At 40.0% G+C, this 16,283-nt stretch overlaps 1 protein-coding gene across 2 annotated transcripts in view; it reads left to right on the plus strand.

Annotated features, from left to right (window-relative positions):
* STK4 (serine/threonine kinase 4) overlaps nucleotides 1-16,283 on the plus strand; it is a 46,566-nt gene that overhangs the window by 5,452 nt on the left and 24,831 nt on the right. For both annotated transcript variants that reach the window (XM_055813707.1, XM_055813708.1), the window contains exons 4-9: nucleotides 151-265; nucleotides 790-954; nucleotides 1,352-1,519; nucleotides 2,094-2,231; nucleotides 2,905-3,033; nucleotides 5,235-5,421. In XM_055813707.1, the coding sequence (XP_055669682.1) occupies nucleotides 151-265; nucleotides 790-954; nucleotides 1,352-1,519; nucleotides 2,094-2,231; nucleotides 2,905-3,033; nucleotides 5,235-5,421 (902 nt within the window). The remainder of the gene's footprint in view (nucleotides 1-150; nucleotides 266-789; nucleotides 955-1,351; nucleotides 1,520-2,093; nucleotides 2,232-2,904; nucleotides 3,034-5,234; nucleotides 5,422-16,283) is intronic.

Consider the following 16,283-nt stretch of genomic DNA (forward strand, 5'->3'; position numbering starts at 1 on the left):
GGAATACTTTTGATCAGGATTTCAGTCGCACTTCAACTCTGAATTTCTAAAACATACTTAGGAACTCTGCAGTGTATTGTGCTTATTCAGTTACACTGGTTACTGGTATTTGACCCTTGGTTTTCTTCTGCTTTTTTTCACATCTCACAGTCCTCATGTGGTGAAATACTACGGCAGCTATTTTAAGAACACAGACCTGTGGATAGTCATGGAATACTGCGGCGCTGGATCTGTGTCTGACATTATTCGATTACGAAATAAAACTGTACGTTCTTTCTCATTTGAATGTATGAATAGGAAAATACGCGTGTCCAGCAGCGTAAGGATGCTGAGATGTTTGGGTGTAATTCTCACTGTGTTCAATGCCTGATGCAATCACTGGCCGTAACTTGAGATGCAGTCCCTTTGTGCCTCTGGAAATGAAAGTTGATCACATTGATCGAGTTTTGGTTATCTAGATAATGTAATCAGTGGTGCAGACTTCAGTTTGTTGGTTTTCCTGAAAACTCAGACCGATTCTGAATACCAGTCTACTTTGCCTTACTGTGGTTATTGCAGGATAAGAATTAGTAGTTGAGAGAGGGTTATAGTGTGTGAAATATGGTACCTGCGTATACATATGCTGGTTGTAATCTAATTCTACATAATGCTGTAGGTGGCTGACTAATTTCCCATTAGCATGGCAATCTTTAATGAAGGCAATTAAATGCCAATTAATGAATCTCAGGAAAACACAACTGAAACACGATAGTGTTAAGTTTCAGCAGCTGTAATTCTTCTTTTCTTTAGCTCACTGAGGAGGAAATTGCTACTATAGTGCAATCGACACTGAAAGGACTAGAGTACCTGCATTTTATGAGGAAGATACACAGGGACATCAAAGCTGGAAATATATTGCTAAATACAGAGGGACATGCTAAACTTGCAGATTTTGGAGTGGCAGGACAACTTACAGTAAGTAAAACCAAGATGGTTGTGTACGATTCAGTTTAACCTGTGTGCGAGTATGATGTGCTTGTGGAGACTTTAAAAAAATTGTTCTAAAGTGTTTTTTAGAACTTTACATCAACAATGAGATGCTAAGCCATCAACAGATTAGAGCAGGGTTTCCTCTTTGGAAGCTGTTATATCTAAGTATTGGTTTGCAATAGCACTTGCTGTTTTCTTCAAGATATTTGTAAATTCTGTAGGCACATTTCAATTCCTTTTTACAGTCCTCCATATCCCAGTCTTGCTGAGTCTAATAATGTGCATGCATGCAAGCGGAAAATAATTGGGGTGATAATTCATTAGCAGACGTTTGTGGCTAATACAGTTGCCATTGTCTGGATTTTTATCATGTTCTTTTTAGGACACCATGGCAAAGCGGAACACAGTTATAGGAACCCCATTTTGGATGGCTCCAGAAGTGATTCAAGAAATTGGGTATAATTGTGTTGCAGACATCTGGTCTCTGGGAATCACTGCAATAGAAATGGCTGAAGGCAAGCCACCGTATGCAGATATTCATCCGATGAGGGTAAGGACTCTGGCCTTTCAAAATTTATTGCTCTGCGGAAAGGATTTGCTATTATAGCTGGCTGAATAACATAGCAACGTGCCATCTTGTTTTTAATTTAGAGTAGATGATTTGTTTTCTGTCAGTTATTTGTACTGTTGATTAAATGAAAAATAGGTCTTGAGAAGGAGAATCAGCATGGGTATGAAAGTCCTGTTCTGTGAAGTCATAGCTGAAGCTCCCTGTATTGGATGTGAAGAAACATATTTTCAGTTGTATTATCCAAAGTGGTTTGTGGTGGTTTTTGGTTTTTTAATGCAAGCAGAAATGTTTAAGTGTTAAAAATGGCAGATTCACACATTTTGGGGCACATAATAGTTCAGAAGTGCAGGCACCTGTTGAGGAAAGTCTGATTTCTTGCTACTTGATCCCTCTGAGCAAATTTGTTTGTAATATTGGCACAAAATCTTCAGAAGCAGCAATCTTAAAATATCACTCATTCTTTAGTACCAGTATATGTTTGAGTGTATTTATGTTGTACTGTTGGAAAGCTTTATATTTTGTTTGGAGATCTGGAATACTTTTCTGTTTTCAGGCAATTTTTATGATTCCTACCAATCCCCCTCCAACATTCCGGAAACCAGAGCTCTGGTCAGACAATTTTATGGACTTTGTAAAACAGTGTCTTGTTAAGAGCCCGGAGCAGCGTGCCACTGCAACACAGCTTCTGCAGGTCTGCCTTTTCTTACAAGAACATAAGCTCTAGAGAAGGCTTGCTAGGGTAGGCAGTGCTACGTGTCTTTTGGTGTTGGTTTCATTTCTTGCTGCTCCTGCTCGCTACAGATTTTACTTTTTAATATCTCATTTTAAAATTTTTACACTCAACTTCATCTTTTCTGTTCTTTTCTAAGAACCAGTCTAACTTCAACTTCCTCTCTTTGTCTTCTCTGGGTGTGTGGGGTTTTTTTGTTTGTTTGCTTTGCTTTTGAAGGACTTCGGGGGTTTTGTTGTTTTGGTTTGTTTTTTTTTTTTTACTTTCAAATTTTCACCAGCACTGCCAGGAAACTGCCTCTTAAAACACTAAAAAGCAGAGGCTAAATGAAAGTGGTTGCTCAGAATGGTCTAGGCATGGTGGTGATCTGTGTAATTGGTTCTCAGCAAGAGGCAAGCGGAGCTGTGAGAGGGGAATGAGCCCAAGGTCTGAGAGCAGTAGTGCCTTTGGGGCACGATCGTGTCTGGAGGGTGGGAGATCTTCCTCCTGTGCCAAACAGGAGTGTTGGATTTTAATTTTAGTAATGTATCAAGTTAAACCTTAATTTTGATTGGAAGTAGGCCATAGTAACAATGTTTTATTGTTATATCTTAGTTTGGATGCAGTGCTTATTTGTTTTTAAAATACTTCTCAGCATCCATTTGTTAAAAGTGCCAAAGGAGTGTCAATTCTGCGAGACTTGATTAATGAAGCAATGGATATCAAGCTGAAACGTCAAGAGGCACAGCAGCGTGAACTAGATCAAGACGATGAGGAAAATTCAGTGAGTATTTAATAGTAACAGTGTACAAAGTTCAAATTCTTGCTCCTTTCATAAAGCTTAGCTGCTTTGTTTTCGGGTTTGAAATATTTTGTCCAATCGCCTGTGGATTTGACTTGGTTGTCAAGTTTTCTACTTTATGACTGCTTAACCTGATGCTTGGTCCCTGCTCAGTCTTTATATTTGAGTGGGATAGCCAGCATGTATGTCTTACTCTTTAGCTTATATAGTGATTGAATAGGTCTACAAAGTAAGGGTTGATATATCCGCAAAAGACTCTTATTTATTTTCCCAGTTGGATTACATTATTTATGCAGTAATGAGAATTTGTCGTTGTAAATTCAGGTCTTAGATTGCTCTCCTGGTATAAAATAATAATATCATCTGTGATGCTCTATAATATAAGTATGTTTTGTTGTTTTACGATTGTTGTGCTTTAGAACCCCCCTTATAGAAACTTTCTACTACACAAGAGCAACCGACAGAAACTTGAGGTGAGGGCATGGCAAGTATTCAGGGGATTGCTGTGAATTTAAGTTTGAGCTCCTTGTTTCAGTGGTTACAGCATGTGAATATGGAAAGCATGTTGAAAGCTGGTTTTTGAGCCTCTGCCTGCTTCAGCCTGAATAAATGAAATGAAAAGGCATTGAATGCCAGTCCTTTTCAGAGGTTAAACTTGAATGGCATGGTCCACAGTATTTATGCTGAAGACATCGCTCATCTAGTTTTCCAGTTTAGGACCATCTGTTTATTCAGTATGGAAGTAACTTTATTGGTCACGTTGCCAGGATGTTGACTTTAAGAGTATTGTCTCTACCCTCTCTTCCTCGTTTCTGACTGATCTGGAGTCGCGTTGCTGAGAGATGATGTCTATGGACTTGAATGGTCTCTGTTGGTGTGTGTGTTTTCCCGAAGCTTCTCTACTCTGTGTCTTACTAGCAGTAAAGTGTTCCCAAGCACTTCTCAAGTGCTGTGGAAATTTCTGCTGTAGTCCTTTGTTAAATGATGTGTAGCTGACGAATTTATTATTACTTCTCACCCACTCATCTCCACATAAAATTACTTTTTCTCCATTAAGATTTTGTGTAGTTTTCTCCTCCTCTTGCTATTGGTTTTGAGGTTGGGAAGATTACATAGACGCCCTTGACAGAACAGATAAAACGTGTGGAACACCAGAACATGGGCGGGTGTGCTACTTTCTTTCAATGACATTGAGGTGGAGTATTACAGCTTGATGTGTGAGACCTGTGTTTTCCGTCTAACACTAATACAGATCAGTAAGTCCACGATCACATGTAAAGAATTGTGAACTTTGTCCTTACAACAAAACATGAGCATCTCATCCAAGGTGACATTTCCAAAAAACTGAAGAAACTTTGACCTTGTTCTTCATGAAATCCTAGCCACATACATAGTTAGGGATGAGCATCCCACCTAATGCAACTACCTCTGGCTAATGTAGCTATCTGCCAGGAAGCTGTCCTACCAGAATTTCAGGAGCTTGTGTTTCCCTGCAGTGAGTCTCTTGAGCCTTGAGAGCAATAATTCAAGCTTCTATAATATTAGTACCTGTTTACAGATGGAAGGATAAGAAATAATTTTCATCTGGAAAAAATGACTAGACTTTGACAATTAATTCCTTTTTAAAGATTTGCAAATTTGGTTCATTTTTCTTCAGTGCATCTGAAGTTTATAGCAAGTAAAACTACCTAAATGTTAAAGACAGACTCCTAAAAAAATAGGGTGGTGTTTTTTCTTCAGTGTGCCACATGCACTGCAGACTTAGACCTGTTGCTCTCTAATAACTACTGACCCCTCAGCGCACTGTACCACTAGAGATAGGGGGTTTAGGTCAACTGTTAAAACCGACAGCATGAATAGAAACACAGATGACAGAATGAGCATTATAATCTACTCTTATGGACAGCTCACCAGGTCAGAAATGAGATACAACCTGCATTGAGAAGCTTCTGCTGATTATTTATCTGTTCTCTTATTTATCATGCTGTCAGAAAAGTATGAAGACTTTTCATTACCTGTTTGGAGATGACGGGGGAGAACTATGCATCAAACAAAATGTTGCTTCTATGTGTATTTGTAAAAATCTTTGAATTAGTAAGACTTGCCAGTGTCCTTGAATACAGGCATTCTTCAGGCGACTTCACCACTATCAATAAAAATGTATTTATGGCATCCTTGTACAGGAAGAAGATGAAACGGATTCAGGTACCATGGTGAGGGCGAGTGGAGATGAAACTGGTACCATAAGAGCTGTCAACACGATGAGTGATGGAGCCAACACAATGATAGAACACGATGGCACCTTGGAATCCCAGTTGGGTACAATGGTCATAAACACAGAAGAGGAAGAGGAGGAGGGCACCATGAAAAGTAAGAAAACATCTTTTACTTCTAGAATATTACTTAGGACCTAATGTAGGCTGTGATATTTTTGGTAGCTTGTCATAGCTTTTGGTTGTAGGGAGCTAGAACTCGGGTCGATGCCCTCTGGCAGTGGAGGGGAGGCCCTTTCTAGGTCCTAGTCTGAGGCTGTTCTTTGTAGTCTTGCATTTGGTATAGCTGATGGGTTATGGACAATTTCTGTAAGCTTCTTGTGCTGATTGAATAAGATCTGATTCTAGCTAGTGTGGGGACTTTTGTTGGTTCTCTCCTGTTTTGTCATCTTCACAGAATGTAGGGGAAGGGAGGCTGTGCATAGGGTTAATAAAAAATGTGTTGCTTTAGAAGGTGATCTGGCCGTAACCTGGCATCTGAAAACAGCAAGACTGTTTCAGAGCTGATGCACCAAATCAAGGGCTACATTTGTGAAATGAGAAAGATCTTGTGTGCTTCAAGCACAGCAAGGCACACAGTGGGAAGAGCTAGCATCTCTTCTTTAGTGTTACTTTAATCACTAAGGACAACTGAACAAACTCTCTTGCTGTTCTGAGACATTCAAGTAGAAATGTATTCTGCCCTAAAATAGAGAAGCTTACTAAAACGACAAGCCTTGTCAAAGAATGCAAGTTTTAAAATGATGTGACTTTGATCCCTGATAGTCTGTGGAAGACCTCACAGCTGGAGCTGAAAAAGGGTTAAAAGTCTTTCTTTGAAAGAAGTGGCAGGGAGACCCTCCCTGGAAAAGTATGACTAGAAGGAAAAGAATATTTATTTTTTTTCAGTTATGGATTCTCATAGAAATCTGTTCCCGCTGCTTGGATAGCCTCAACAATACTGAGGCGGAGGTGGTCCTGGCTGACTGGGCTTGCCAGCATGGATGTCTGTTCAAGGACCGAGGAGAGTGCTGAGTGGGGGCTTGGCAGCAGCAAAGTACAACCATCCATAGGCAAGGCTTGTTCTGTTGGCTCTTGTACTGCTTCTGAAGGTTTCCTTGGCCATCAGATTTTGAACCTTCAGCTATTGCAGGAGATAAAAAAACTACTCAACACATTTTGCAAAACCCTTTTCTCAGGAATTTCCACGTTGAAATATTCCATGTGGGGGCCCTCTAGAGCTTGTGCAAAGATCCTGCTCTTGAGAGTGACGTTTCAGCAGAACCCGTTTAAGTTTTCTGAACTTTGGCAAACACTGATTCAGCACATTAAAAAAGAGGTGTCAGCCCATGTAGCAGCTTGTGGCAACAAAGAAAGTGGTGTAACAGCATCAGGGTTTGAGGATCAAGCTCTAGGAAGGACATAGATGCTTAGAGTAGCTTAAAGGTGCACAAAGATTGGGAGATGTTAACAGCCTTAAATAAACATAGTGAAGTTGCAGTTTCTTTACAGACAGGCAATGCTGTTAGTTTCTCACCATCAGCGTGTATTGTTCCATTTAACGATTCACAATAACGAGTTTTATTGCCTGTGATGCTCCTGTACTGGCTACCAAAGGTGTGCGCAAGTAAAGCGCCTTATTGGTCTGTCTTCTTGGGTTTAACATGCTTATCTTCTCACCAGCCTTTTAAGATTGGAGCGCTTGTAACTCAAAAGCATCTCATGCTCTCTGCAGAGTAGTGTACGGGGGTTTGAGGAGGTGCCTTTGACCACCTCTGCCTTGCAGGGCCACGGCTCTCGTTTCGAGCGGAATCAGTTAGGAGGGTATAGCAGGGTCTTTGATACCGCGTGGTATCTAACCTCGAGAGGGAGCTCCACGTCAAGCTCTGAGAGCTCTGGGTCTGTGACTAGAAAGTCGAGTTTTCATTTTACCCCCTCCTTAGACTTCAGACTTCTTAACAGCGCTGTTCTTGGCTGCTGCTGGCTACCAGTGCCTGAAGCTGCGCATGCGGCACAAGTGCCTGAGCAGCTCTGCCTTCTGGAGGAAGCATTTGGGGGTCCTGGTGCAAGTGATGGGTGGCACTGGTACCACTTCCGTGTCAACGGGTTTCCCACAGTGGTGTCTGATGAAACCCAGCTGCACTCAGTGTTCTCTGCTGCACCTTGTGCTGCATTTTAATAACTTGCACCTTGATTCCAAGGCATCTGACATTAATGAAAATCTTTGTACCAGACTAAAACAACTTTTCCTTAACACCTTATTCTTATTCTTCTCCTTCCCCAGTAGCATAATTCTGAAATTCTGGCTGCTGCACAGAGCAGTTCTGTGATTGTTTCTTGGACGCACTGCAAGGCAGCGTCTTTGAGCAGCTTGCCCTTCATGTGAATTGCCCATAGCTCCATTTTTCAGTTTGCCATTTCCATATTCATGTTCTCATAACATTCAGTTAAATTGATTTAACTGTAAAGCTCATCAGCCAGTTACAGAACTCTCTGGAGGGAGTTCTTTTTGTAATCTTAAATATAAATGTATTATTGCTGTTTGGAAACCACGGAGTTTGAAAAAGCTTCATTGATTCATATGTTTAAAGACATCTATATTTCACTTGGCAGCTTGTGTTATGACTCACAATAAAACCTGGTTTAAGTCAATAAAAAAGTTCTGGTTTTTCTTGGATGGCATTGTAGAATTTAGCTTCCCGAGGTGTCTTGGGCTTTTTAACTGCAATCTTCTGAGCTTGTGTTCTAGCCGTTCCTCCTACTTTAAAAAAAAAAAAAAAACAAAAAAAAAACCAAACCAAAAACCCTGTCTCTTCACCAGTTCTTGGTTTGGTTTTATTTCTTTTTAATGTAAAAAATGTTTATAGGACATTGAAATATGATTCTTTAGATAAGATTGTGTCAGGAATCTCTAGCAAACAAGTTCCAGTAGCCTTGAAAGTGATTTCAATTCATGACTTTTCAGGCTCAGAGGAAAAGTGTTCTTAAATTATAGGGTTTTACATAGTGGGGCAAGTTTTGGTTTGTAGTCAATTGAGCTATAATTCTGTTTGCTTAAATTCTTTCATTTGCTTGGCTTTTTTCTGGGCACTGAATATAAATACTCAAGCAGCATTAAAAATGTCACTGTGACATTCTGTTACACATTTCGAAAGCACTGAAGTGATTGCCTGAAACCACAGATACTAAATGGTGCTGCAACACATTTTACTTATAAATCGATTGCTATCATTACTTACGGATTGCAGTTAAACTATTCCAAGAAAACTTTGGAAGTAGCTGAAGAACTATAGATGAACAATGCTTTGTAATAACAGACATTTCCATTGGGCTTGAGAGCTGGAATAACTTTTGAACCCTTAATATGTCTAAAATCTTTTCTTCAAATTTTTTATGGGAGAATATATAGTGGTGCTAAACAGTGCAGCATTTTTTACTGGGGGTTTTTGTGGGGTTGGGTGGTTTTTTTTTTGCTTTTTCTATTTTATTTGTTATAGGTCCTTAGTGGAAACTTGGCATGAATTTGTCCTTTGATTTAAAGAGTGGAACATAATCTTATAATAAAGCAGATAAACATATTGCCTTCCTTGGACACTGCAATATGATCAGATCCAAGTGAAATAGAATCTAGTTTGTCTAGTACTAAAATCTGTCCTGTTTTCTATTTTAAAGTGCCTCTTGCTTGTTTAAGCACCAGATAAAATGACACTGGAGAATGTAGAACTACCAACACTGGTGTGAGTTTTTTGGGTTGAGATGAATGAGGGATCTGGATGTGGTGGAAGAATTGTGGGTGTGGGATTTGTGTTAATGCGGCATGCAGTCAGTAGAGCATCTGGTGCAGAGGTCAACCAGAAGCCCTAATAATTCTGTTGCCTCTACTTTGATAATGTAATGTGCAGGTAAAAATTCTTAATAGTTTGTGAGTGTTTAAAATAAAAAATTCTAGGCTTCATTCTTATAATACTGTTAGGGTGGTTTGGGTTTTCTCACGGCTTTGCCGTGCCCATGCTGCTAAGCATGGTTGTGGCCTTTTAAAAAGATGTTTTCCCTATTGAGGGTAGATTGGGTTTCATTAGTAAATTAAATGAGCTAAGATGCAAACTTGGCAATTTCCTATTAGAAAAATGATTCAGACTAAGCTTGTTAGTCTTGGTGGCTTTGTGACACATCCCACGGGTGACACTTAAACCTAAACCAGAGAAGTATTGCTGCCAAGACTTGGGGAAACTTTTTTCTGTGCTAATTAACCTGTGATTTTTCATGCAAAGCAATGACTGTAAAAGCTGTAACGTGAACAGCAGGATGAATATGGATGGCGGAAGGTTTATGTGATTGCACTAGTATAATAATTGAATAAAGTATTACTAGTATGAAGCTGAGGTAGCCATAGGTGGTGTAATATCAGATGTTATCCCCAAAAAAATGCAAATACATGTTATCCAAAGAGCCGATGCAGGTACTGTCAATAATAGCTCCACGTCTTGTCAGGATTTATGTTAGTGTGCGTCAAATACATTTACTGCGTTTTGCCTCTGATTTTCTCCGTGGATGATGGCTCTTTGTAGTTGCTTCCCACTAGTCAGCGTTATTAATGTCCAGTGGTACAGTTCTGTGCTTAAAATAAATTGGTCCATTTAGCCATGATCAGACCATAAAACACACATTGTTATGCATTTAAATAACGCACTGTTTATAGAAACACATGCATTGATTAAATTGTTCTTGAACGGTAGGAATCACTGTACTGCCACTCTTGAGGTGCAGAGAATACAAATCTTCCCAGATAAGTCTTCCAGCTGTGTTACTTTTTGACTTTTAATAGCAACTTTGCTGGCAAATTTGACATAAACAGCGGCCAGCACAGTGTGTTTAAGAAAGTCAAGTTGTGCAGACATGCAGACGGTATTTTTGAGCAACGGGAGGAGTTGTATGTGCTGGCATTTTGTTGTGGAGTTTTCGCTGTAGGTTTTGGTTTTTCTGTTTGAATAGTGGCTCTGGACCCCAGAGCGGCGTGCTAGCAACCGAAACAGTGGTTCTGCGTAGACTGAAGCATGAAGAAGAGTTAAGTCTGGGATCTAAGTTGGATGCTTGTCTGCCTTTGGTTGTCCTGAGTATTTGACAAAGCTTTAACGCTAAGACAAAGTTAATCATCTGTTAATATTTATCTTTTCAGAGATACTGAAATTGGAGAAAGAGGTGTATGTGTTTAACACAGCTATTCCAAAGCACACCTGCGTTTGTGATGGTGGGGGATTGAAAGTAGGGGGATTTTTTTCTTTGGACAGAAGCATTGTCTTGAGGAAGATGGGACGTATATAGCTAGCAGAGTCCTGAATAGCATACAGGAGGCAATAATATGCTTCAGGAGACTTAAGCAAGAGACAGAGGAGTAGTAAATCACTTAGTAAGTATATCTCTGTCCCATATGCATGCATATATTTGCCTATACAGGCAAACTAACCTATTTGTCTCTTCTAAGAATAAATACACTTCCTGTTCAATCAGAATAAAACCTGGAGAAAACTTTGCTCCCGAGCAGGAATGAAAACTCTATAAACTCTTTAAATTCCTTAATTGCAGAAGTTTAAAGTGGATTTGTTTTTACCAGCAGATTTTCAGGATTCAGGAAAGAAATATTCATTGCCATGTTGTTTTCTGTTTTCTCCAGACAAGCAAATGAGTTTACAGGTTGTGAATAAAATGTTATTTTATTACGTTAACAAATGCTTACTTGGCTATATGCCATTTGGGGGGCCTGATCTGTTACGCACAGTATGCTGGACCTGAAGACTGCATCTCTGTTTATGTGGTGGTTTCTTGTTAAGGTTCATCAGAACCTGAGTTGGATGAGGCAGGACGTGGAATGAAGTTCTTTCTTGATGCTCTTTCACATCTCGCTGCCTGTGTTACACACTGTGGTTGCTGGACTAAATAATTTATGTAATTACATGAAAGACAGAAGGTGTCCAATGAAAATTTGCAATGGAAGAAAGCTGCTGTATATTCATAATCTTTTCTGTTTTTTCAAGTAGAAGAGAGCCAAAAGGAGGTAACTTGGTCTTAAACAACTTTAATTACTGTGAGGATTTCCTCCTCTTTTCAGAAAGGGTCCTTGATTACATATACTGCAGCTTTGGATGAGTGTTGGTACTCTTCTCTTCAGGTGGCTTTCATGTCTTATATTCGTTAAAAGAGATTAATTAGAATACCTAGTGTTGGTCTTTATGGTCATTTAGGAGCTCCTTCTTCATAGCAGGACCTGTCAGGTATGTTCTGCTTTGATTTAGTTTGAGATAGGCTGTAATTATGGGAAGGCTTTTCCTCATAAGTTTCAATGGATAGGAAGTGTTATGTGGTCTGCTTTTAATATGAGGAAATCTCAGCTAGTGTTGCCATGGGGTGAATTCATTAATGATGGAGCACTTTTTGCTCTGGTTGAATAAATTGGCATCTCTCTGCTCTGCTGCATAAAATGACTCAGTCCTGTTCATATTGTACAAATTATGCTGTCCAGCTGCTAAAGTTCATCTGTGATCTCTAAGAAATGGCCTGAAGCAAATAAAACTGCAATTCGATTTGAAATTTAATATTAATGAAGTGTTGCTTGCACATAATCATCAGGCGCTGTTTTCTGTCTCCGAAGTGTGTGTGCGTTTTCAGTCTTAAAGTTACATTAATTCAATCGGAAGCAGCCAGAAGCTTACTGAGACTGCCAGGGACTGAGCCTGTTATGTGAGAAGTCAGTGAGATCTATGCTTATGTGGACCACTAAAGTGAAATATGACATTGGCTATAAGAACTTCCTTTTTTTTAAAAAAAAAAAAAAAAAAGAAAAAGAAAAAAAGGAGAAGGTGAACACCATTTGAACGTGGGAGAGCTGAGGCTTGCTCAAGAACAAGTGGTGTAGTCTGGCTACCCGTAAACTTCAGGCTGGAACTGAGTGGGTTTATAACTCCAGGAGAACAGCAAGGACAAAGCAAAGCAATTTGCTTTACAATGGATCTTGATCCCTCTGTGAAAGGGACTATATAATCTTGTATATGGTAGCTGGAGGCTGTGCTGCTTGTCCCAGGGGATCCTTTCTGGCACCGTGTCTGACTAAAGGCAGCCATAGCTCTGCTCTCTTTAAAGTTAACGTGTGTGGTCTTCACCGCATCTCTGCAGAGCTGTTTTGAGCTCCTGTGCACAGGCGTGCAGCTTTCTGAGCTTGGTGCAGGGCATTCACGATACTTTCCTAGCACAAAATGTTTAAAACTTAAAAAATTTTGGTTCTGTTGCTCCTGATGCCTCATCCTCACAAAACAAGTACTCTCCAGAGCTGAGGCCAGCTGTATTTCTAAAGATTGCAGCCTCCTGATATCTTGACAAATACACGTAAGTGTACCAAATATCGCAGCTTAGTTTGATATTGCTAATGTCGTAATTGATCACTTCATTGTCGTTGATTTACATTACCTGCTTTGTAGATTAATTTGTAACACCATCTCCTGACAGTTCCCAGCCACAACTCTAGCTCTGATTTTTGTGATACAAGGGGGAAATCTCACTTGTGGCTTCAAGAATAGGTATTTTAAGCATTAACTGTATAAACTGACTTGAGTAAAGAGCACACAAAATGTGCTCCTGAGGTTATCTTTCTCTTATGACAAGCTTTGTGACCCTGGAATAGTCACCCTAGGTAGATAATAGCAATCTCTTTCAAGAGCAAAGAATAATAAAATGAGGATTTTTCTGCTGTCAAGTTTGAGAAGAATAATTTTAGAGAAAAGCAGCAATTCTAGTTTCATTACTCAGCAAGCTTTTTCAGATAGATAGGAAGACTTCGTAAATCTCACTTTCCTTTTGAAGGCATCCTTTGAAGCTCATGAGCTTCTCAAAATTTTCAATTGAGAGCTAATTTGACAAAGTTAACAAAATGAGTGCTTTGATTTCTGGGACTAGATGATACTGACTGATCTGGTTTCATGGATATTCTTTACTGCTGGGGAAAAAAAAGAGTAAATCTTTTGCTGGTTTAATTGACTGTGTTGTTTCTTCTTTATCATTCTACTTTCTCTGCAGCATCGTAGGGAAATACAAATGGCTTGAAGGCTCTCCACGTTATCCTTTGTCATCTTTTGCTTGATTTAAGGCGGTGTTCTCTGCCTTTGGACCCACCAGTTTCTCATCTTTTTGTGTTCTCAGGTCCAGCAGTACATGGTGGTATACTTTTCTAAACATGACTTTATGCCAGGCAGTGCTTGTGAGTTTTCTGCAGAGGGCTTCTGCTTTTGGCTGCGTGGCCGGCTGAACGCCGAGCAGTCCTCCCGGTGCCTGCGGTTCTGCACAGCTAGCCCAAACCTGCGATTCTGCAGTCAGCTGGACTGGCTCCAGTAGAGCTGTAGTGTTCCATTTGTGTAATTAATACAGCTCCTAAAAGATGAATGTGTATCTAAATGGTAGACTGTTAATGGCTCTGGGGAGCTCTCACGGCTCATCCTTATAAGCAACTCTTTAGGTTCCAAAATAAATGCGTGGTGAAGCCTTTCTTGTCATCGCAGGGTGACCTTTTTATAAAAGGCTCTTCTCTGCCACAGTTGTGATCTCACTTTCTGTCAAATGTTCATATTTTAGTCTAACCCTGTAAAAGTAGGAAGTTAAATGCTTTTTGGCACTGACACGTTCAGTGCAGTGTCATCTTTCAGCAGCATCTGCTTCTGCAAATAGCAGTAATCGATTTTTGTCTTCAGCTGCCTGTTATCGAAATCTTAAAGATATAGCAGTATGTAGGATTTTTTTGTTGAATTAAAAGCAGATCATCTTTGGAAAGATGACGCGGCTGTTAAGTGCCAAGATTGATGAAAAGAAATCCAGTTGTGCTGGAATGATAATTGATTTGGTGTAATGTCTTTCTGTCTCTAGGAGTGTTTCTGTCTGTCTTGCTGCACATACACCCCTACTGAGATTATAGCAGCAACTAAAATTTCAGACATCTGAGATCTGTTTTCTGGCTATTTTTCATTTTATATTATCTTTTTTCCCCATTTCTTGTTTGTCGGTTAGCAATCTCCGTTTTACTCACTTTAAAAAAACCAACCAACACTAAATAAAGATGCAGCGTTACGTGTTGATGTGTAGAAATGTAGTAAAATTGGTGACTAATTGTCACGTGCATTGGAAAGGCCTGAGGTGACTGCAGGGTTGGAGGTGTCTGACGGTGGGTGTGAAGACTGTGAGTTGCAGAAGTGCTTGGCTTGGCAGGGACCTCGGGAGGTCATCGGTCCTGTTCCCTGTGCGATGTCAGGTGTGATTGCTTAGGGCTGTGCATAGTTGCTGCAGCCCTGGTATAAGCAAACAGTCTTTTTTTTTTTTCTTTTAAGAAAAAAGGTAGAAATGAACTGAATAAGCCAATGTCAATGGAGTGAAACGCTTGCTTTCAAAGTTTCCTGTACTACGAATAACTGTTTTCAAAACACAGAATACAAGCTTGATTTAGATTTTAACTTTTTTCCCTAGGAAGCCTGCATTCCTGACACCTAGGCTGGCTGTCAGTAAGCTGCGTATAGTAGCCTAGGTAGTTGTGAATCTCTCTCTACAAAATTTGTTGGTGTTAAACATTGACATGATCCTCCTTCTTCAAACAGGCTAGGCTGCAGCAGAATACAAGGGGTGTATTTACTTCATTCTAAATAAATGTTTGATCGCTTAGCAGTAATTGGATTGCTATTGTATTTCAGTAATTATTCCCAACAGCAAATCTGTTCTCTGCTTTGCAGACGTGTTCCCTAACTGACCTTCACGCAGCCTGTCTGAAGGTGTCTGTCTTGATCTAAGCCTGTACAATGATGGCTTTTGTGGTTTTTTTTAAAAAGGGGAACTACTGCCAGGGGTAGAATAATTTGTCTTTGCTCCAGTTGTCATGGTGCAAAAGTATAAGCACTTCAGTTCACGCTTGAGCTTTTAGCTGACCCTGGAGAGGCAGTACGATGCAGTGGTTTTTGCAAAGGCATCGTGACATTTCAGGCTGTATAGAACCACACTTCTCTCAGTATCACAACACAGATATCCTGCCAAGATCTCTCATACTTCGCGGAAATTTTTTCTGTGTGTAATAGGTCTATAGACAAATAACTTCCTGAATTACCTCATAGCTGACCAAGGTATTCATGCTCTTGTCTCAAGTTCAGACAGTTTGCCAGGCAAGTTCTGGATCACTAGATGGCAGTTTTACGTGCAAGAATAATATTTGGTGATTAAATCTTAATGGGTTCTCACAATAGCTAGTACTTTTTCAAGAGGAAAGCAACACTGAGTATCCTTGGTGAGAATTTTCTTGTGATAGCCTGCCTTCTGTACAAACTCTTCGGGGAGAGTCTGCATTACGCAGACCCCACAAACCTATCAAAGGGTGGCTCCATCTCCTGTGTGCTTGTCTGAAGCTCTAAACCTTTGGTTGATTGCCTGCCTGACAGATTATATTTCTTTCAAATGTATGGCATTCAACAGTGAACTTACTTTCACAGCCCAGACTTAGGTTATTCTGAAGCCATTTGCTGTTAACTGTAGTCCTAATCCTGCTTTCTGAAAATGATGATTTCTGCTTTGTCTAAAACATGTGTTTCAAGTATGAGTAGCGTACTCCAGTGTCTAGAGAACCATATTTTATCAGAATAAAAACATTTTACTAGGTATTGTTACAGCGCTTACTTCCGTTATGCTCACAGGTTTTTGCGAAGCATTTTATCATGAAGAGCAGCACAACGGCATTAAGCTGTGAGTCGTCCTTAGCTGCGTTTGTAGCTTCATGTTCTTGTGGTGCAGCCTGTTCGAGTGTGTTTGCTGTGCCAGCCTGCCTCTTCATTTAGATGGAGACTCTTCACAAGATACTAGCTGCTCTGTAACTCCCAGGACAGGCCAGTTCTTAGTGTGAGTAGCCTGGGCAGCATCTGATGCTGTGCCAGTTGCACTAGTAAAGCAGTCTTCCTCTGGAGATGCTGA

This window comes from Falco peregrinus, chromosome 9 (genome assembly GCF_023634155.1).
Source record: "Falco peregrinus isolate bFalPer1 chromosome 9, bFalPer1.pri, whole genome shotgun sequence".
NCBI classification, from domain to species: domain Eukaryota; kingdom Metazoa; phylum Chordata; class Aves; order Falconiformes; family Falconidae; genus Falco; species Falco peregrinus.